Source organism: Coenobita brevimanus, chromosome 16 (assembly GCF_032717465.1).
Source record: "Coenobita brevimanus isolate Jiangsu-jjx chromosome 16, ASM3271746v2, whole genome shotgun sequence".
Classification (NCBI taxonomy): Eukaryota; Metazoa; Arthropoda; class Malacostraca; order Decapoda; family Coenobitidae; genus Coenobita; species Coenobita brevimanus.
The window spans coordinates 30,091,321-30,113,797 of NC_136969.1; the positions used below are offsets into that span (position 1 = coordinate 30,091,321).

General features: G+C 40.8%; 1 protein-coding gene across 1 annotated transcript; it reads right to left on the minus strand.

Annotated features, from left to right (window-relative positions):
* Positions 1-7,658: 7,658 nt before the first annotated feature.
* Positions 7,659-21,220, minus strand: LOC145391036 (cytochrome P450 2J2-like). Its single transcript, XM_080265769.1, has 11 exons — positions 21,136-21,220; positions 20,223-20,346; positions 19,163-19,293; positions 17,508-17,677; positions 16,529-16,674; positions 15,425-15,512; positions 12,248-12,368; positions 10,934-11,114; positions 9,622-9,740; positions 8,561-8,701; positions 7,659-7,860 (listed from the first exon to the last, which is right to left on the minus strand). The coding sequence occupies exons 1-11, from the start codon at positions 21,218-21,220 to the stop codon at positions 7,670-7,672; spliced, it is 1,497 nt and encodes a 498-aa protein (XP_080121895.1). The 3' UTR covers positions 7,659-7,669.
* Positions 21,221-22,477: the final 1,257 nt, after the last annotated feature.

Consider the following 22,477-nt stretch of genomic DNA (forward strand, 5'->3'; position numbering starts at 1 on the left):
CCTCACAGAACCACGAAATGAACGTCACCTCTGCAGTCTCTGAATATGGAAACAAGAATAGGATAAGGGTAGGAAAGAGTGTTGATAAAGAGAAATGCTAGGACTGAAAATGAGCGTTAGAACTGATGCATCATATCTGAAGAGGAAAAAGAAGAAGGGTGAAAGTGAGGAAGACATGTAAAAGTAGGCTAACCTTACCTGAATAACAACAACAACAAAAAATCTTAAAGGGTTGAAAACGTCAAGCCACTACAGCCACCACTACTGTTCTCGTAACAACCGATACTCCCAGCTCTTCATATTACACATGTCATCCCTGGAACTCTCTCCTCCTCTGTCTATATTTCCTTTTGCCCATGACCATTCTTTTAAACGCAATGTTTCAAGGCATCTCGAATGAACGATTTTTGAATTTGGCTGTTTTATTTTTTCATTGGAGGGAACAATTTGAATGGTTCCTAGGCATTCGTTCTTTCTTCCTTGCATTAAAAAATACTAATTATCCTCACAAAATAAGAGGGGAGTCACCATGGTAGTCTCCTATACTGAATAAAAAAAAGTCAGAAGTCAGCTGCAAGAGAGTATCAAAAGAGGACCTCAGTTTGATAATGTTAGCTGAAATAAATAATAATGACCTTAAGCCACTACCATTAAAAACACAAACATTGTCACCAGGACAACGGAGAGGCAGTCACCACGGCGATCTCCTAAGCTGGATACGATAGTCTGACGTTAACCAGAACAACATGAAAAAGCAAGGTAGCCTACCACCACCACCAGAGCTGAGAATCAAAAGCCTTCACCCACCACAACCACAGGGCTGAAACTGAAAAACATTACCCCACCACGACCTTAAGGATGATAATGAGAAACGTTAACCCACCACAATCACAGAGCTGAAAGTAAGAAACGTTTACCTACCATCATCATCAGAGCTGAAAATTAAAAACGTTAACTCACCTCCACAACCATCACCCCAGGTACCCATACCATCACAGAAGAAAGAAGGAAAGAAAGAACGACAGAAAGTGACCGTCGAGACCTTCCCCTGTCTCATCCTGATGCCAAAAATCCTTGCCACATCGTTGGCGTTGTGGTTTATTCTGCCTTGGTTGCTTATTCTCATCTGCAAGGCCCTTGCTTCCTCAAGTAGGTTGTCGATTTCACCTCCTTTCCATGTTTCAACCCGCCTTGATTGGCTTTAATATTATCTGCAATGCTTGTTCTTTGGCGGTTCTTGTTGAGGAAGAGATGTTGTATCAATGCAAGGACTTAAGAGAGAATGAGGCAATGGGTTAATTATTATTATAACGGGCTATCAGGCGAGTTATTTCCTTAATCGTATCAGTTGTAGCATTGTATCTGGGAGGTTCGAGAAGGTTACTTGACGACCATCCAACAATTTCATTATATGTTGTGGTCACCCATGTTACTGCATTTTCTCTGGCTTTGCCCATCCAGTAGGTAGGATGACTTTCACGCATAGACCTGTGAGGCTGCTCTGCTTCCTCGTTGTTTGTGTGACTACCGATCTGGGGACATATAATACCTGAATGATTCACTCTTTCATGCACTCCTCAATGGTGGTCTTCATCTTGAGTTTCATTTCTGTCATAAACTTCCTTATGTTCCTCAACCCCAACTTCACTACCATTCACTTCCCCATGGTGATTTAACCCACCCAACACTTCCATGTCTCTCACATCTCGACGGCTATCCCTATCCCTCGCCTCACCACGGGGTCTTTCACCACCACGCATGTCCGTGTGATCGTGCATATTGTCAGTGACCGCCTCTTGAATTTTCATGTCACCATTCTGTCGCCTGCCATCGTGGAAGCGATCAAGTGCCGCTTCTGGTGGGCTGTGATTCCCTAACACATTCATACAGAAAGGTCTCAGCCTACATTATGTACACGGCTACCTGTTTGTTGCACATGAGCTCCTGATACACCTATGCTGCCTACTGGAGAACTGACAATAATACTGTGGCATGGCCATGGAGTTAATAATGTTTTTATACTGTGGTCTAGTATCAATAATAATGATTATGGCTACTTTTTGTTTAAATGAAATTAAATCTAATGTTACTAGACCAAGTTTTACTATTTGATTCTTAAATTTTGATTTGATATAAATGGAAAAATGTGCTTGTTTTACTTCTATTTTTGCAAATGATACGATGAAGTTATGGGGCAGTTTGCTTGTTTTCTTAATTTTTGCATATTACTAATACTAATAATCAGTTGGACTGATACTTCTGTGTAATTAAAGTTTGAAAGGAAGTAAAACAACTTTTCTTTGTTTAAGAGTTAAATAGGTGGCCAATGGGTGTGGTGCAATATTGTGGAGCCTTGTGTATTGGTACCGGGTCTTCAGGCGTTACGGTGCAGGGGTGAGAGCGGTGTGTGGCGTAGCAGCAGTGTGTGTGTGTATGTGTGTGTGGGTTGTTTAGTGATACTGGGTCTTCAGACGTTATGATATAGGGGTGAGAGTGGTGGAGTGCTTTGTGTTGGGAGTGTGTGTGTGTGTGTGTGTTGGTGTTGTGACAGGTGATGTGTGATGTGTGGTTGTGGTGTGATGTGGGGGTAAGGAAGTAGTACCTTTGGCATTGACAAGATTTATTTATTATTGGTTTTAATAACAAGATAGTGACAGAGAATCTTGTGAGGGGTGAGTATGTAGTTCTAGTTTTTAATTTTATGGAGTTTACATTAGCCCTATTATATTGAAATTATATTGAAATTACTCTTATTACTACTGTATATAATAATAATAGTGTATTTAAAACAAGGGTACTGTGATTAACTCTATTTTGATTGAAGTTATATTACTACTACTACTACTACTTCTACTACTACTACTCTACTACTACTTCTACTGCTGCTGCTGTTGCTGCTGCCTGCCAGACGAATATCTTTAGTCTCACATAGTTATTTTTTCTGCGATCTTAAATGCTCTGTAACATAAGGATGGGAGAACTTGCACCAAAGAAAAGATCCGGTGGCTGTATTGATCGGTGAACTACCACTGATGACCAACACATTTCGCAGCTGCGGAAATTAGTTACCTTGAACCGTGCTTTCGTCGGAAGGTGCGATTCCTTAAAAAAAAAAAAAAAAAAAAAAAAAGATAAACTACCTCTCCATTATCAGTTTTTTTTCTTTGTGTACATCTCTCTCTCTCTCTCTCTCTGTATATATATATATATATATATATATATATATATATATATATATATATATATATATATATATATATATATATTGTGCGTTAATACAGTATTGTATATTATTAATGCGCTCGATGTCTAGATGGGAAAGACTATAACTGACATTCGAGAGAATAATAAGGCGTAATATGCAAAATAAATCGCTAAAGAAGAGGTGCTAGGAAGATATAATCAACATATGGGAAAATAATAGAGTATAATGGACAATATAAATCACTAAGGATGAGGCGCTAGGAAAATATAACTACGAGTAACAAACGAGAGCATAATATGGTACAATATGCAAAACAAATCTCTAAGGAAGAAGTACAAAGAGGCCTCCCATCATCAGCTGAATATATACCCTTTATTCAAAAAATTCTCGTATATTATCATTTTCAAAGTCACCCACAATCCCCCTGTCCCATTTACCTATTCATTGTTTAACTCTTTCAGTTGTGTCATGTATATTTGTGGTCTATCTATGCTGTTACCAGACTAATTTTTTCAGACTGGGGAGGTCTGATGTGGTATTTTTTGCGCCCAGCTCTTCGGAAAGCGAACCCGGTGAACTGAGGAACGTTTATATACTGTACCTGGACAGCAGAGTCGCCCAGTTATATCGATGCAATTACGTATATTATTCTTTTTCCATCACCACCTCGTGTAGTGAAGGTGTTTAATGAAGGCTGTATCAAAGCTCGCCAGTTCTGTAATGCCACCCGAAGGTAAATAAAATTATCTGGAGATGGCAGGAATAAAATATAAAATTAATTGAAATACACCATCGGACTGAAGAATTAGGAACCAATGTCCTAATCTTGTTTGATAATCTTTCATATTATTCTTGCTACCTCCTGACGATGATACTCACTTTAGGTGTGGTATCACGTACTGAATGGCTGAATAAAGGCTGTATTTTCCCCCTTCAGTTCGACAAATTTCCCATGACTTACCCGGTGATAACATTAAAACGGCAAAATATCATTGAAATAAATTGATTAATATCAAATGGAAAAACGTTACCATTGTCAACTGGTCATGCTGTATTCTAGGCGGCATATAGAGGAGGCTTAGTAACATATCTTCCTTCCTGTTATATTTTACCTACACCTGATAATTGTCATCTATGCTATTTTTTTTATCATTCCAGCATCGACACAGTTTGCATCAGTACAGTATCAAAACCATGGTGAGTTGTAGGCCTGAAGTGCACAATAAATCGCTTTGTGATAGGTATAACGATGTCTCCCAAAACACTTAGAATACGGTTAAAGTTTAAAGTTTTCATCAGTATCATGAAGAGGATATTGAGGTGTAGGCCCGACGTGGACAATAAATAATTTTGCAAGAGGTATAATAAAATCTCCAAAACAGCTTAGAATGCAGTCACCTTACCTTACAGCTGAAATCGTTGGAAAGTAACTGTAGATGTTTAAGTTTTGATTAAATTCTCTCCCACATCAGCCAAAGAGTGCAACTTTTGTCACTGCCCACCCGTCCTCCACCCCATTCGCGTCGCAAAACACTACACTCAGCATCGTTTCTCACTTCGAACAGACCAAGGGGTCAAAGTTGCCACATCCAGGTGTTCCGGCAGTTGTTTGTCACGCTTTTATACTTCCTTGTAATTTTAGTTAATTCTCACAGCACTAGTTATATATATATATTTCAGAATAGGACTTCGACTATAATGGAAAGTTTATGACTGTGCAACACACGACTTAGAAGGTAAACACGATACAAAGTACAAAATACCAACTGTGAGTGAACTGCTTTCACAGATGCTGCTTATTTTTTTTTTTTTATAGATCTTTCGTAATTGTAGATTATTATCAAGCCGCCAGTTAAAGGTATATGGAGGATTAAGACTCTGTATATCTGTAAGAGTTCATGGTTGTTTAGTACAAAACATATAAGATACATACGATACAAGCTACATCATACCAGCCACACGTGGTAGCTGGCGCCTTTGCCTCCCCAGAATAATAATTGCGTTCTTGATTCTACCTGGGGTCTTCTATTCTACTCATGCTAGCCTCGCACTATTTTATTCAGCTTATAATAAGGTTTTAGAAATTCATGACTTGGATACAGCCTTCATTTAACCTTGTATACGTGATATATATATATATATATATATATATATATATATATATATATATATATATATATATATATATATATATATATATATATATATATACTGTTTTATCTGCGGAGTTCACTTGCCATGTTCCATGATATGTATAAACACTCCCCTATGCGCGGTAGTAGCAAATATAAATAAATAGGTAAATAAAATAAATGAATAAATAAATAATGACGTCCTCGGGCCGAAAGGATTAAATATAAGAGGGTATTTTAAAAAACTAAAGGAAAAACATCAAGACAATGGGTCTTGACTACTTTTTATGAGAAAACGATTTGTAAACACCACCGTCATGGCCGGGACACTTTTGCAGTCTCTTCCAATTACCGCGAGAGTGAGTGAATGAGTCCAAGGTCCGTATTCTCGTTAGTTAAGGAAGCTTCCTAACACAATGCTTTTTCGGATATGGCTGGTTAAAATCTTTTTTGTGTTATTTTGTGCAGAGTGTGGCGATATTGGAAGGTCATACAGAATAGGACAGGTGAAACAAACAAAAGAAGTCGCTAATGAAAGGTGTTAGGGAGCTCCCTCACCCGACGAGAAAACGGGCCTAACAATGTTGATACTGGTGCAATTAATCTTATGTTAGGGACAACTCTATTACCCTGTTCCAGTTGACGCCAGACCACTTTTATAAGAGTGGGTCAGAGCAGCGTAAATGATTTTCAAAATGATGAGTTCCCCAGCATAGCAGTACGTAAGGCGTATGAGAGTAACTGTGCGCTTAGTTATGTTCTTCTTGGAGAAAACTTGACCCTTTAAGTACGACGGTGGCTGCTGGGCATTATTCTTATTATCAGTGCTGGAGAGGGATGTCTTCACGTGGTGGCACCAGTATAACTAGACGGCTCCGCTGACCAATTATACAAACTTCCCTCAGCTCCCTCCCTACCCTTCTGAAAGGAGGATGGTGGGCTGCAGGAGGACGGCAACTTCAGTCTGCAGTCCACCGAGTTCATGATGAGACGAACCTTGGTTTGCAAATACTCGTGCTGCTATTACTAGTACTACTGCTGCTGCTACTACTACTACTATTACTATTCTTAGTACCTTCAGACGACCTTAACCTCTTCAATCCGATGACATATTCTGTATTTTATTCTCGCTATCTGTCTTTATGTCTCATTCTATCTATCTTTGTATCTATCTATCTATCTCTAGACGCCTTAATTCCAGAAGGGGTGGCCACAAACGACTCGCATGACTGTCATTCTTTCCTCGCCATCAAGCTGCCCCCTTTCCAACTCACTTCCCCTCCCTCACCTACCTCTCCCTCCACCTCATCCTCAGTCCCCCGTCCCATCTCACCTCCACTTCACTCACATACACTCTCCTAGTCAGTCTTTCATCATTCTCTCCGCATATTCAAACCAACTCAAGGTATGTCTGTTGATTTTATTCAGCTTAGGAGTGACTAGTCGAGCTACAGTCGTTAGATAGAGCCTTATACCCCTACCCACATATCCATTCTACCAGCGTAGGCTATAGTCCAGTTTTTCAGTCTTTTTTATTTTTTTTACTGGAAAAAAAGTCCCACTCTGTTAACATGAGGAACAAGTAAAAACTCATATTTAATCATCATTTATTAAAGGCTGAGAGCATAGCTTGCTCAGCTATCCCACATAATTGTACTAAAGGAACTGATAATTGTGACGATAAATTTACAATGTGCACAGAACGCACACATGAATGATATTCACTATTTTTATACTGATAAAAATTAATTGGTACCGGTATATATTTCAGCTAACCTATATGGATGAACAGAGATAAAAAATATATAATATACAATACAGCGGCAGTCAAAAGTTGTGTCGCAAGTCAGTGTCAGTGAAGGGTACATACAGTAACGTCTAATATTCCTCCTGTCCTTCCCTTCTTCTAGTCTTCCATCGCACTTGAACCTTGACTTTCACCACCACCAGGTGATGGTCCGATAGTCCACTCCCCCAACCTCTTGCATCCATTACATACCTTATTCTCTCATCCACACACACATAAGCAATCACTACCTTCCGTTCATTCAGTTCACCACCAACCCTTCTCATAACTCGCCATGTATACCTGTGGATCATTTTGTGCATAAAGAGGGTATTGGCTATCACCAACCCCTTCACCGCGCAAATGTCCACTAGAGCTCTATCATTTTCATCTAGCCTACATCCGCAGGCACACCTCACTCAGCAACCAATTCATCCACCTTCACATTCGCGAATTTTCCATTCATTTCTCCAGTCAAAAACACTCTCTCATTCCTCTCAAACTTTTCCATGCTTGCTTCCTCATTTTCCCAGTTTCTGACACCACTCACTCCTTCTTAGTGTGGTCGTTCCTGCTGGTGGCCAAAACGGTGAAGTCTGGTGGTCGGTTGAAAACGAAATGCTTCACCCACTCCACGGGGTCGTCGGATAGGCGCCATGAGAACCGATGGATCAGCGTGGTGAGGAAGAGGAACAGTTCAAGCTTGGCCAGGGACTCTCCTAGACACACACGTTTGCCTGTAGAGGAACAAAAATTATTACAGTTAGCTCTTGTCGGTTATGAAGGCAAAATAAATCGGTAATCAAGAGGCACTAGAAAGCCACATGTTACGTGAAATGGTGTAGCAGTGTTGTGCGGAAGAGGAAAAGTTCGCGCTTGGACAGGGACTCTGCTGGACACAAAGGCTTGCCTGTAGAACCAAGAGAAATTAGCCTCGAATGAAAGAATTAGGATGTGATAAACTAATTAAAGTGTTTAGGAAGAGGTGTTTAAATGTCCCCTAAACAACGAGAAACTGCCAGTCAGCATGGTTAGGTGGGGGTTTGGGTTGAAGATGAAGGCTGGTAGGCTGTGTTTGATTAGGTTATGTTGTGCTAGGCTTGACTGAGCTGTGTTGGATTGGGCCAAGTTTTTTTAGTTTCGGTTAGTTAGGTGGGAAAGTATCTCACCGAAACTGAAGGACATGAAGTGGTGTGGCTTGAAGATTGCTGTTAATAGTGAAGTTAGTTTAGTTAAGGTTAAGTTTGATAAAATTAGGTTAGGTTAGACTGGGCTAGTTTAGGTTAGGATGAGTTAGTTTGTTGTAGGTCTAGGTTACGTTAAGTTAGGTTGCAGTACGTTTAGGTTAGGCTACGTTAGGTTATATTAGGTTTAGGTTCAGTTAGATTTGGTTAGATTAAGTCAAATTAGGTTATGTTGGTTTGAACATAATCTCACCGAAACCGAATGGCATGAAGTGGTCAGGTTTGAACACTTTGCCGTCATCAGTGAGGAAGTGCTGAGGCCTGAACTTGTCCGGCGCCTCCCAGTACTTAGGATCCTTCATGCAGTGAGACAGGTTGAACCTCACCTGTGTCCCTGCAACACATCATCAGATCATCATCATCATCATCATCATTACCTCCACCATCACCATAATCATCATCATCTAGATCTCTTATCAAATGTTCAGTCCATTGACTTATTTTTCATTTTTATTTTCAGGCTACTGTCTGACTTTTGTGTTCAGACTTAGAGAAACTTTCCGAACTGGACCAGTTCTCTTTAGCCTTCTCTGGTCTTCATTAATCCCTTCATTAAGAGACATATGGGTTAAAAACAACAACAACAACAACAACGTAACATGAGTAGAATTTAAAATAAGTAATCAGACTGAAGATAACTAGAATCCCAGTGACGTCACTTTTAATTGCTTCTTAGTGTTTCCAGACGATTTTATTCAGCTTAGGAAAGCCCTACCGCACTGAAGAGATTTATGAAGGCTATATCTAATCCCACCAATTCTAAAAGTCCATCCTAAACCGAGTAACGTCGTCAGATGGAAAGAAATAAAAAAAAACAAGGGCACACTGAGCTGACATATTTGGCACTATGTTGGTCTGTCTCTATTTTGTTTTTTCTTTAACATCACGTAAGAGCATAAAAACTAATTAATATCGAAAATTTTTTGTTAAGGCTGCAAAAGGACGAGGAACTTTGCAAGGGTAAGGTAAACAAAGTACAAAGGTGATCCATATAATACTTAAACTAATTCTAATGTATCGTGGAGACGGCTCAGTTAACGTTACCATAGTCTACCTTGCATAATTTTCTACCTTGCATAACCCTTTTCCTGCTTTATAGTGTCTGCCTTTATGCGAACAATAGCTGTATGATTAAGTCGTAATGATATGAGTTCTCACAAAAGTAGACTGACAGAAAGTACAGGTTACGGATTTCTCTGTCTCTGTATCTGTCTCTGTCTGTCTGTCTCTCTCTCTCTTGACCCATGCACTGACCTTTCGGGATCCTGTAGCCCCCAATCTCAGCGTCGTCTATGGTCTCGTGCCGCACAGAGAAAGGGAGGAAGTCCGCCACTCGCTGTACCTCGTAGACAGTGGCGGTGCAGTACGGCAGGCTGACCCCACACGGTTTTATGTCAGAACGAGAAGGAGCATTGATACAACACAACACCCGTGCTCTAGTCCACTTACGACAAAACTTTTAACCCATCCCTGTGCCTTTGTCCAGTGATTAATTGCTCTAAAAAAAAAAAAAAATAATAATAATAACTTCATTCTTACCTGACCATTAAACAGTTCACCATGTCTGATCGTCCAAAATGAATAAAAATATTTAAGGTGAACTTGCCCTGTGACCTTGACCTTTGATCTACTGTTTTGAATATAGAATCAATTGATCCTTGGGTAACTTTAAACCCGTCCGCCAAGTTTCGTATAAATAAAATGAAAACTATTCAAGTTGAAGGGCTAAACACTTAACTTTCCTTTATGACCTTTACCTTCGACCGATTAGGTTCAAAATTGAATCATTTCATTCTTCCCTGTTTCTTATTCCTTCCACCATGTTTCGTCAAAATCGAATTAAAGCTCTGAAATGACCTTGTCCTTGTCAAAGAGGAGGCGGTGGCTCAATCGGTAGAGAGGCGGCCTGCAGTCCTATCGGACCCAGGTTTATATCCCCGCTGGGGCAGGGAACAGTTTAACAATCTGAATTTCAATAAATCAGACTACCGATGTACCAGAAGACCTGCCGACATGTCGTAAAACTACACCTGCTAATACCAATACACCATTCCTGTATGAGACAGCCAAAGCATGTATTCAATATGGACGGTGAGTGTTAGCGCCGAAGCGGTAACACGTAGTGAGGTGCATGGTATGTAGGAGGACTACTGGGCCTTGAAAGCAGGCTGTGAAGTCTATCCCCAGAGTCGGACACGTAAAAAAAAGAAAAGAAAAAGAAAATGACCTCTTGTTGCCCAAGAACTAATCAACTGATCCTCTCTGCTGGTTGTTAGTCATTATGCCAGATCTGCTGTGTACCACCCAGCAGTGTTCCATAATCTTGCTAGCAGACACAACGACAAACAGACAGATAAACTGATTACGTATTGTAACCCTTGGCGTTTTCGTGCACAGTGAGAGCCAGTCCCATATACTCGCATATAAGCAGTCATTTCTCTCTAATTCTCTCTCATTTTCCCTGGCTTTCCCTCATATATATATATATATATATATATATATATATATATATATATATATATATATATATATATATATATATATATATTCTATCTCTTATTCTCACCTGTCCATTTGAGCGAGAGTGGGCAGGTGATCTGGCCCCACCACCCTGTCCAGCTCCTCGTGCATGGCCACCTGGACCTCGGGATTGCTGGCCAGTAGGTATATGGCCCACCAAAGAGTGCTGGAAGTCGTCTCACTCCCGGCAAAAAACAGCTCCAGAATGTTGGCTTTGAGATGAGCCACTGGGGAGGAAAAGTTGCCAATTAGCACCTGCAGCTCAAGGAATTTATTTATGTATTTATTTATTTACTTAATTTTTTATACCGCTCCTTTGTAACACTTCCCGGTCATTATTTTTACCATATTCACATTCACATAATATTAATTTTCTAGTATAACAACGCATCACTCCTGAGTGATAAGTATAACATGAGGGCAAGTAACTCAGTCTGATTTTGTCACTAATTAATTATGTCGCTATTTATAACAGACTAAGAAGCAGAGTCGTAGGGCGCTAGTTATCTAATATACTTCTTATCAGATTTCATCCAGACTTAGTGGCTGGGTTGAGGATCGGCTAGTTTTTTCTTTTTTCTTTTCTTTCTTTTTTTTTTTTTTTACAGGTTAAAGGTCAAGGACATCTGGCAAAGTTAACTTACACAGAGCTGATCCAACTTAGACCAAATTTAGTGAAAGGGTTGAAGGTAGGGCAAGAACAAAGGGAATCGATTTCGTGAGCATTCATTTGTCCTTAAGTCGCCGAGAAAGACAAGAATTCGTCTCCTGTGGTTTCTGTGTGTGAACGAAATAATGAAAACTGACTTGAACAAAACTTAGTGTATGGAATGACAGTCAGTCATAGGGGTTGACTGACTCTTTGAGAACAATCGGTCAGAGGCCAAGGTCACTTGGTAAGATCAGCTCAACCAGTATTTAACTTACTTAAGCCAAACTTGATTGGAAGGCTTTAAGACAAGCTAAGGATGAAAATATTTTATTTTGAGAACATTCAGTCAAAAGTCAAAGCCAAACGGTATGGTGAAAGTCCAGTGCGTGTGTGTTGCAGTATACTATTATCTGTTTGATGTTTGTCAGCATCTATTGTACTTGTCTGCACAATATCTCATCTAGTGTAGTATCGGCAACAAAAGTAGTGTCGCGTTTTTCTCCATTGACTTTGTAAGTTGGTATTGTGACTGAAGCAAACGGCACCATTGACAATGCTGTGTGTCTAGTTAAGCTTATCAATGCTGGTAGATACAGATTCATGAGGCTGGCTGCTAAAGTACGTGGAAGGAAAAAAGCTGAAGAGGAGACAGGATATTTCTTGCTGAGTGTGTGTGTGTGTGTGTGTGTGTGTGTGTGTGTGACCTACTAGACAGTGGCGTGTCCCTGCCCTCCCTCGCCGCCTCCTCCATGCCTTGCTGATACTGGCCGATGTAGCTGCCCCAGTCCGCCATGCCGCCCGTCTGTTCGGTGTACTTGGCCATCTCGCTCTGGAAGGGAAAAAAAGAGAAAGAGAATTTGGAAAATCTTAAAACCCTCATGAAAAAATATAATATGATAAAAAAAAAAAGAAAAAAAAGAAAGCGTGTGTCGTAAGTACCACAGAGGAAAATCTTTACTCTTTTTTTACGTCTTGCTTTTCTCTGACTAGTATTCTTAAACAGAGAGAGAGAGAGAGAGGTGGGGGGAATAGGTATGTTTCTCCCTTCATACATAATTCTCTGATAATATGATGCGTAAGGGAGAAAGATGGCTTTCATATCCAAAGTGTAAATTAGATTCACTGGAATTGTAGACGAACTCTTGTTCCAGACTGTACTGTACATAAGGATGAGGAAGGGGGTAGTGTTATTTTTGCAATTATATATGTATCTATCTGGTTACCTGTCTGTGTATGTATGTTCTTTTTTTTATGCTAAGAAGAAGAAATCAAAGCTCACGAACCCGCAATAACCGTTCCCTCCAAGAGAAAAAGTCAAGATTCAGGAGAGAGCCAAATTGAAGATCCGATCATTTCGAGATGCCTGGACCCACTGGGTTTGAAAGGCTGGAGATCACAGCTAGCAGGAAATACAGTCAGAGGGAGACTGTTCCAGAGCTGAACTGTTACATAAATGAAGGACTGGGAGTAACGGTCAACTCTTGCATTAGAGAGTTGGACAGAAAAGAGATGAGAGTTCGCTGCTAGACGGGTGCTACGCGCCCGTCGTAGAGATGGAGGAATGGAAGCAGACAGTGTTGAGGAGCAGTGACCATTGAAATAGCGACAGAAAAGGTATAAAGATGCAGCAGTGCGGCTAGGAGACAGAGGTTTAAGGGAGCCAGTAAGAGGAGAAGAGTTAATGAGACGAGAAGCCTTTGACTCCACCCTATTGAGAAGAGCTGTGTGTGGGGAGCCTCCCCACGCATGAGAGTTGTACTCTACACAGGGGTGGATAAAACCCGTGTATAAAGTCAACAACTGTGCAGGGGTAAAGAAGGAACGGAGTCGGCTCAGCACACCTAATCTCTTAGAAGCAGATTTTACAGGAGATGTAATATGATCTTTCCAAGATAAGTCCTGAGTGAATGAAACCCCAAGCATGTTCAAGGATGATACAGGATTAAGCTGAATGTTATTAAACATTAGTGGGTACACCTGTGAAAGTTTTTGCCGGGTATATAGGTGTAAGAAATGAGTCTTTGATGCATTAAAAACAACAAGATTATTTTTACCCCAGTCAGAGATACGAGCCAAGTTAGACATTATGAGTGCCATAGCCTCATCCCGGGTTTGTTGAAGCAACTGCTGAGATGGACGTTGCGGGAACCGAATGGAAGGGTGAAGGGTGGAGTCATCAGCATACGAGTGGATAGGATTAGATGTAAAGCTTAGAAGGTCATTGATGAATAAAAGGAAGAGAGTTGGTCATATGACAGAGCCCTGAGGAACACCACTGTTGATAGATCTAGGAGAAGAACGATGGCCTTCTACAACAGCGGCTATAGAACGACCAGAAAGGAAGCTATAGATGAAGGCACAGATAGAAGGATAGAAACAGTAAGAGGGCAGTTTGGAAATAAGGTTGTGATCGGAGGAGCCCAACGGAGAGAAAAGATTAACAGTGTAAGCAGAAGGATTAGTTGTAAGGAAGAGGTCAAGTATGTTGGAGCTCTCTCCAAGACGGTCAGGGATACGGGTAGGGTGCTGTACAAGCTGCTCTAGGTCATTAAAGATAGAAAAGATGCAGGCTTGTTCACCAGGTGGATCAGTGAAAGAAGAGGAGAGCCAAAGCTGGTGGTGAACGTTGAAATCTCCTAGAATGGAGATTTCAGAGACAGGAGAAATGGATAGAATGTGTTCCATCATAGAAGTAAGGTAGTTGAAGAATTTTTGATAGTCAGTAGAATTAAGGGATAAGTAAACAGCGCAGATATATTTAGTCAGAGAATGACAGGAAACCCTAAGCCAGAGTGTAGAGAATTCAGAAGAATCGAGTTCAGAAAAACGAAAGCAAGATAAGTCGTTGCGTATATATACAAAACAGCCACTTTTGGCTTTGAAATGAGTATAGAGAAAGTAGGAGGATACAGAAAAGGGTTTGCTGTCAGTTGCCTTGGACAGCTGAGTCTCAGTTAGGAAAAGGTGAGGTTCAGAGGAGGAGAGGTGATGCTCAACAGAGCGAAAGTTAGAGGGAAGGCGGCGAATGTTGCAGAAATTAAGAAGCAGTGAGTCAGACAGTGGTTCCAGGCAGCTCGAGTCGTCACTGGGAGAGGGGCGGAAGGTGGGGGCATTTATGGTCCCCCACATGGGGACTCCAAGGCTATGTGTTGTGAAGCCATGATTTGTTTTTGAATTTTAGAAAAGGAAATGTAGTGTGTACTGTGCATGTAATCTGGTGCTGATAGTTAGTGAAACTTGTACTGGAGAGCATACTGGCCTACTGTCTGTGTTACTGAGAAACTGAAAAAGTTCAACAAAAGGGGATGGTCAGGAACTAGTCCCGAGGGCTGATGAAACGGGAGCTCCATCTACAAGTGTCTTTATCTATGTACCTGTTTATCTATCTGTGTATGTCTAAGCGCGCGTCCACACGTGTGCTCAAACAAGTGTTGGCAACATGTAAGCAACACAGTAACGAACAGGCTGCAAACATATTGGGAACAGCAGCGTCCAAATCATGCTGGCATCATGAAGTCTCAGCTGCCTGGTATGGACACACTTGTCCAATCGCCTCTGCTGCCAGCTTTCGAAGCTGCACTGAAATATGTTTGCATACGCCTGTCCAAACACTGCTGGAAACATGTTCCCGAACATGTTGCCAGCTGTGTTGCCAACATATGTTTGAGCACACGTGTAGATGCGCACTAACTGTCCATCACCAGACTCTTTAATCCCGTAAAGGAGTGGCCACAAACAAACTGCCTCCATGTCACCCTGCCCTCCACCACGCTGCCCTGCCTCTAACTCACAACATATTCATACACCTCTCCACCCCATCCCTCCACTTCATCCTCAGTTTCCCCATCCTTCGTCTTCCCTTCTAGCTAGGTTTTGCAACGTTACCTCAATGAATTCTAGTAGATCTTTCACATATCCTTGTGTTTTCTGGATGATGTCCAAGTTTGGGAAGAATTTCTTGACCCACGAAAGTCTGGAAGAAGAAGATAAAGTTTTAGATCAATGTCTGTCGACTACGCGACGGACATTCACCAATAATACTACTCAGCGGCACTGACGAGGAACCTACATGTTGCTGCAGTATGCACCCTTGGTGGAGCAGATATAGCGTCCTCCTGGGGAACCAGACCTATTTCCCCGCAACTCACCGTGAAAAGGACCCTGCTCCAACCCTGGTGACGCGCTGTCCACCACAAAGGGGGCGCCGGATCCTGACACGGTGTATACCCTACACTGTACATGGAGAACGGCCTCACAGAAGGAGCTAATTACCTATGGTCGACGGGTGTACTTGGCCAGACAGACAGTGATTAAAGTACAACGACGACTCCGATGATTTCTTTTATATTTTAGTCTGAATACTGCCACTTGTCTTTATATCAACTGGTATTTGCTGTGAAATCCACAGACATAACTATGTATGTGTTCTCGTTGGCATTGGAGGCTTCGTAGAGCCATTTTCTTAGTGACTTATAATTCTTATTACACCTTTATTTTGTCAGTTGTTATTTAAGAATATTGAATATCCATGTACTGTAGATGGCCGCAGTAACATTCAAGAGAATAAAAAGGTGCTATGTGTAAATAGGTTGGGTAAGAGGTACTACGAAGCCTTATATGCCACGTAGAATTCATACCTATTATATACACATACTTTGCATAGTTCCATATCTTAAAACCGAATGAAAACGTATTTTTCTTATGACTCGTATGAGAAAAAATAAACTAACCTCCAAAAGTGCTTGATCAAACGTATCAGCACTTATCGGAAAGCAAGGTGGAATGTCCTGAGGGTCTGTAACATCTTTTTAACCTCACATTTTTCATTTTGCTTATGTTCCATAGTAGTGAAGATGATTACCGAAGGCTACACCTAACTCCTCCAGTTCGAAATATCTCTACTGAGCTTAATGAAATCATCTAATTAGAATAAAATAATCTCGACATAACAGAGGGTATACTATAGCTAATCGTCGTCCCATCACTTACCGTAGTGCAGGGTGGAACGGATTATATGTCTGTAACATCTTGTTCACCTTGTCCACCAGTTCCTGAAGCTTCGCATCGCTGTGGCTGAACCTGCTGCCAATTACGATAGCCCAAAGCACGTTAATGATACTTCGGTTGAACAGGAGCTGAGGATATAAGATATATTTTTGTTAACTAAATTTCTGTTCAACGTGAGCTGCGGGAGGGTGGATATTTATGTTAACGATAGTTCTGTTGAACATCAACTGTTTGAAGAGGAAAGATGTTGTTTTCAAGTTTTTAACATAATGACGTCCTCTCTTGTCTCAAGTTATCTCTGGAAGATTTTATAATAAGCAATTTTATGCAGCTTGTGGGAGATTTAAGAGAGTTACAATCGTCTGAGGCAATAGTAATAAAATACAAATGCCTCCCTATGGCTAAAGGAGTGGCATCGTTTTGTGAATCTTATTCCAGGCCAACTAAATCACCCGTAATCGATCTTTTTCTGGTACGCGACCAAAATAATAGAACGTTGAAAAAACAAATCTAGCCAACTTACTCCCATACTTTAAAAAAGGCTGGCTGGGGGTGGGGGTACGACAAGGAGTGATATTGTTAACTCAGGCTCATTTAATCCCAGTGGCGATCTTCTTCTGCTACCGACTAGAATACTCGAACCGAGAACAACAAATCCTGGTTACGAGAGGAAATGTGTTACAAATCTTTCTGCCAATATCAATATCGTACTCTGAATGGCACTGGAGATTTCGTAACACCTCTTCCTTTGCTATTTATTCTGCACATTACATTCTCGCATCCTCTTGTATGTTATTGATGTAATCCATGTCGATCTCAAAACATAATATATAATACGACAATGATAAGGATTAAAAATCAAAATAAAGTGGTAACGGATGGGTAGTACAAAACATCCTATTCCATCTAGAAAACGATTCGAACTTCTACAGTTCGAGTCAGCCCAAGCCAACTAACTTACCCCAATATCGATCTTCTTTCCCTGATTACGTTTGAAATACTCCAGCAGCTCTTCCAGTTCGTTTTGCATGATGGGCTCCAGCGTCTGTCTTCCTAATCCCAGATCCTTTAACGTCCTAAGGGTGTAACGACGTTGGTTCTTCCACACCTCACCACTCGTGGTCAAGATACCTGCAGGAGGACTGAGTGATTAAGGCGTTTATCATGAACGTACAGAATTAGCAGATCTGTCCTTTCGTAACTATGATTATCCGTCCCCGCCCCGGAAGGGCTCAGGGACAGGTATTGTTTTCAGTCGGTTTGTCTGTTTATTTATCTGTCTGTCTGTCTGTTGACAACTTTACGCGAGAACTATGGGTGCGATTTTTACTAAGATTACACGGACGATGGGCTACGACCTTGTGATCGCCTGATTAAATTTTGGGCTAAATTGGGCCAAGGCCCAGGCTGTAGGCCCAGAAAATGTAAAAAAAAAAAAAAAAAAGGGGGGGTGGGGGCGAGGGATGCGTTAAAATTGCTTTTTCGTCATAACTCCTTTCATATTCGTCATATCAACATGAAAGAAAAACCTAAAGGTGATTCTTTCACACCTACATCCTATAACATGCCTCATTACATCACGGGGTCACTCTTCCCGTTAGCCGTTGGGGGGTCAATGTCAGGTGGGTCTGGTGGGTCTAAAATATCAAATGGGCATAAATTTGTAAATTTTCACCCGATTTAGTCCAACTTTGGTATGTGACATCTTTGACTAGATATTCTGTTGTGTTTACGCGGCAGAAAATGACTGCCGGGGATGGGTTTGCTGTGCCTCTGCACCGCTTCTTGTTCTTTTTTTTTTTTTTTTCGCCTAACGTAACAAGGCCACTCCGAAATCTTCAATACTGAGTCGTTCTTGCCTGAAACTCGATAACATGAGCCTTGGTTATGAAGTAGGAATGAGTCTCCTTGATTACTATACTCTTTTTACTCTAACTTGGCCTAAAATTGCCATCTCGCCACCTTGAATACTTGATTAATACTAGAATAGGGTACTAGTCACGAAAGAATGCTGAGGTATGTGACATTATTTGCAAAAGGACCAAAACTAGGGCCAAACTAGAGTAAAAAGAATACAGTTAAATCGACCCTCCAATCTGACTACGCTTGGCCATCAACTGAACTGAGAGGGTTAGGGATTATTGCCAGGGTACAGCAAACGCGCTATAGTATCAGTAGTCAGTCAAGAATAATTTAGAAGAACCTTTTATCACTGACATATGAAGCTTCGTTGCACCTTTTCCCAGCGATTTATTTTGTATTTTACACAACACCATCCTCTTGTATGTTAATTATCTCGTTTAACTGTCGAAATAATTTTGCATCACTGACATTCAAGGTAATTCAGAGACTTAATATGAGGAATAAATCGCTAAGGAAGAGGTGCTACGAAGGCTCCTATATCACAAGTCGTTTTCTGAGTGGCATTATAGGTTTTGTAGGCCTTTTTTTTCTTAGGGAGTTATTATAGTTTTTCCATTTTGATATCTTCTTTTTGTACCATTTTATACATTTTTAGTACCTGGATATTTTACATCAACAAAGCAGGACTTGATAATGAGCTGCAGAACGTAGAATAAGTCGCAGAAGAGGGGGTATGTAATCCTGTCGACTAACCAAGCTGTGTGGACGTGTTTCCAGTGATGAGCTTGTCTCTGTTGCTGAATAATATAGGGGCAGTGCGTCCTGAGAATGCTGGGTCGGCTTGGGCTGTCTTCATGAGGCCTGGGTCGCTGATAACCACGCCCCTGGAAAGAATAAGGAAGACTGGTTTTGCGTAGCCTGAAACTTTAGAGGAAATAAAGAATTCAGGCTCTTTCCTGTGCCTTTCTCCCACCCAACATTTCTACGAGTCGTAATGGATCCTATTGAAAAGAAGAAGAATTATATCTCAATAAGGAAGTGATATTTATTAGGATGTAGAGAAGTGGAATAATTACACCCCATATTCAATGTGGAAGAACTGCATCCCATATTAAAGAGGTGGAAAAATTACTCCCCATATTGAAAGTGGAAGAATTACATCCTATATTAAAAGTGAAAGATTTACACCTCATTTAAAAAAATGGAAGAATTACATCCCATATTTAAATGTGGAGGAATAACACTCCATACGGAAGTGTTATTTATTAGGATATTGAAAAGTGGAAGAAATATTCAGTCAGTATTACCCTAAATATTACAGAGTAGAGAATAATTAATGAAGGTAATATCTAACCCATTCAGTTCGTTAAAATTTTTCTGAGCAAAGTAGTTTTTGTTTTTTTAAACAAGGAAGAAGGAACTAAAGGCCATGAGTCCGCAAATTGTTCCCTCCAACAAAAATAAAAACAAGATGACAGAAAGCCGTTCATTTAGAGATGCCTGGACACACTGCGTTTGAAAGGCTCGAGATCATAGGCAGTAGGAAATACAAACAGAGGGAGACAGTTCCAGAGTTGATCTGTTGCATACATGAAGGACTAGGAGTAACGGTTAACTCTTGCACTAGAGTTTTGGACAGAAAAAGGATGAGAGTTTGTTACTATTCGGGTGCTGCGCGCCCGTCGTAGTGATGACCTACCTATCAGTCAGTCAGTCAGTCACTATCCATCTATCTGTCTATCTATCTACCAGCCTATCTACCTACCTACCTACCTATCTCCACAATCCCCTTCCACAATTGTAACTCCCTCACCATTTATTGAAAACCTGGTAACTGAAGATGCCGCCGTAAGTCTTCCTGTAGTTACTGAAAGCCACCTTATGCGTCTTAAACAGGATGTTGATGGCGTTGCCTAAGAAGGGGAGCGAAATGGGGCCTGAAAATGAAGGTAGAGATCGAGTTAGATTTACATCCGGATTTTAAGAGACATTGGAAGCGTCGAATCACCGTCTTTCTAGCGATTTAGTTATTTGTAGAGGAATAGAGGATGTGGATGCTGCTGCCTAAGAAAGGGAGCTAAATGGGGCCTGGATAAGAAGGTAGAGATCGAGTTAGTCCCGATTCTAGGTGGCATAAGAAGCTTCTTAGCCCTTCTTTCCAGCGATTTATTTATATGGAGGCTGTGGATGATGCTGATTTAGAAGGAAAGCGAAATAGGTCCTGGAAACGAAGGTGGAGACTGAATTAGAGTTGGTTTCGTATTTTAAGGCCATTATTTTCGTCGGATTAGGAGGTTCCCTAGCACTTTTTCCTGAGCGATTTATTTTCGACATGGGTGGTTAATATCCGTCTGTACACTATTAATGCAGAGTATGGTGATATTGAAAGGATTAATATAACACAGAAGAGGACAGTAAGGTGTACTACGAAAAGTAAATCGCTTAGGAAATGGTGTAATGGAGCTTCTTTAACCGAACAGAACACGGGCCTAGGTGATTGGTTTCGTAACACCTCACGCAAGAAATGTATTTTAAACAAGTAGTGAAGTAAGATTTATACATAGATATTAAAAGCACATTCGTCACTTCTTTGCAATAGTTTTACCGGATAACAGGTTCATGTCATACAGAAATGATTCAAGTGAATTTCTGTTGTCGGCTGTACATGTAACTCAGAATGGGAACCTCTGGGTTATAGAATTGAAAGAGACGTAAAGATGACTCACCTGGCGGGAAGTTTGGTGGTCTGGCATTGGCCCAGAGCATCAGGGCAGCCACCACCACCACCACCAGGACGATTGTCAGCCACATCCTCACAGAACCACGAAATGAACGTCACCTCTGCAGTCGCTGAATATGGAAACAAGAACAGGATGAGGTGAGGAAAGAGTGATGATAAAGAGAAATGCTAGGACTGAAAATGAGCTTTAGAATTGATGCAACATATCTGAAGAGGAAGAAGAAGAAGGGTGAAAGTGAGGAAGACATGTAAAAGTAGGCTAACCTTACCTGAACGACAAGAACAACAAAAAATCTTAAAGGGTTGAAAACGTCAAGCCACTACAGCCACCACCACTGTTCTCGTAACAACCGATACTCCCAGCTCTTCATATTACACAACATGTCATCTCTGGAACTCTCTCCTCTGTCTATATTTCCTTCTGCCTATGACCTTCATTCTTTTAAACGAAATTTGTCAAGGTATCTCGAATGAACGACTCTTGAATTTGGCTGTTTTATTTTTTCATTGGAGGGAACAATTTGAATGGTTCCTAGGCATTGGTTCTTTCTTCCATGCATTAAAAAATAATAATAATCCTGACAAAATAAGAGGGAAGTCACCATGGTAGTCTTCTATACTGAATAAAAAAAAGTCAGAAGTCAGCTGCAAGAGAATATCAAAAGAGGACCTCAGTTTGATAATGTTAGCTGAAATAAATAATAAAGACCTTAAACCACTACCATTAAAAACACAAACATTGTCACCAGGACAACGGAGAGGCAGTCATTGGAAAGCTAACCCAGTGAACTGCAGGGTGCATTTTATGTCTTACCGCGGCCCACCACCCTCATTTTTGCGGTTAGGAAGGAAGTTGAGGAACGTTTTTATACTGTACCTGGACAGCGGAGCCTCCCAGTTATATCGATGCCATTACGCACATTCTTCTCTTTCCACCACCACCTCGTGTAGTGAAGGTGTTTATTATAGTGAAGGCTATACCTAACCTCTCCAGTTCTGTAAGGCCACCCGAAAGTAAATAAAACCATCTGGAGGTAGCAAGAATAAAATATAAAATATTACAAATACACCATCGGACTGAAGAATTAGGACCCAATGTCCTAATCTTGTTTGATAATCTCGTTTGATAATCTCTTCAGCCCGAGGACTTCCTTTTCATATTATTCTTGCTACCTCCTGACGATGATACTTGAGGAGTGGTATCACGTACTGGACGGCTGAATGAAGGCTCTATCTACTCCCTTCAGTTCGACAAATTTCTCTAGAGTCACCCGGTGATAACATTAAAATAGAAAAAGTTCATTGAATTGAATTGGTTAATATCAAAT

Bases quoted from the DNA above. Each gene is read 5' to 3' on its own strand.
- LOC145391036 (XM_080265769.1), bottom strand. From the start codon at position 21,220: ATGTGGCTGACAATCGTCCTGGTGGTGGTGGTGGTGGCTGCCCTGATG. The intron at 20,347-21,135 runs GTGAGTCATCTT...CTTCATTTTCAG, and splicing joins ACCACCAAACTTCCCGCCAG to GCCCCATTTCGCTCCCCTTC. The intron at 16,675-17,507 runs GTAAGTTAGTTG...TTATATCCTCAG, and splicing joins GAAAGAAGATCGATATTGGG to CTCCTGTTCAACCGAAGTAT.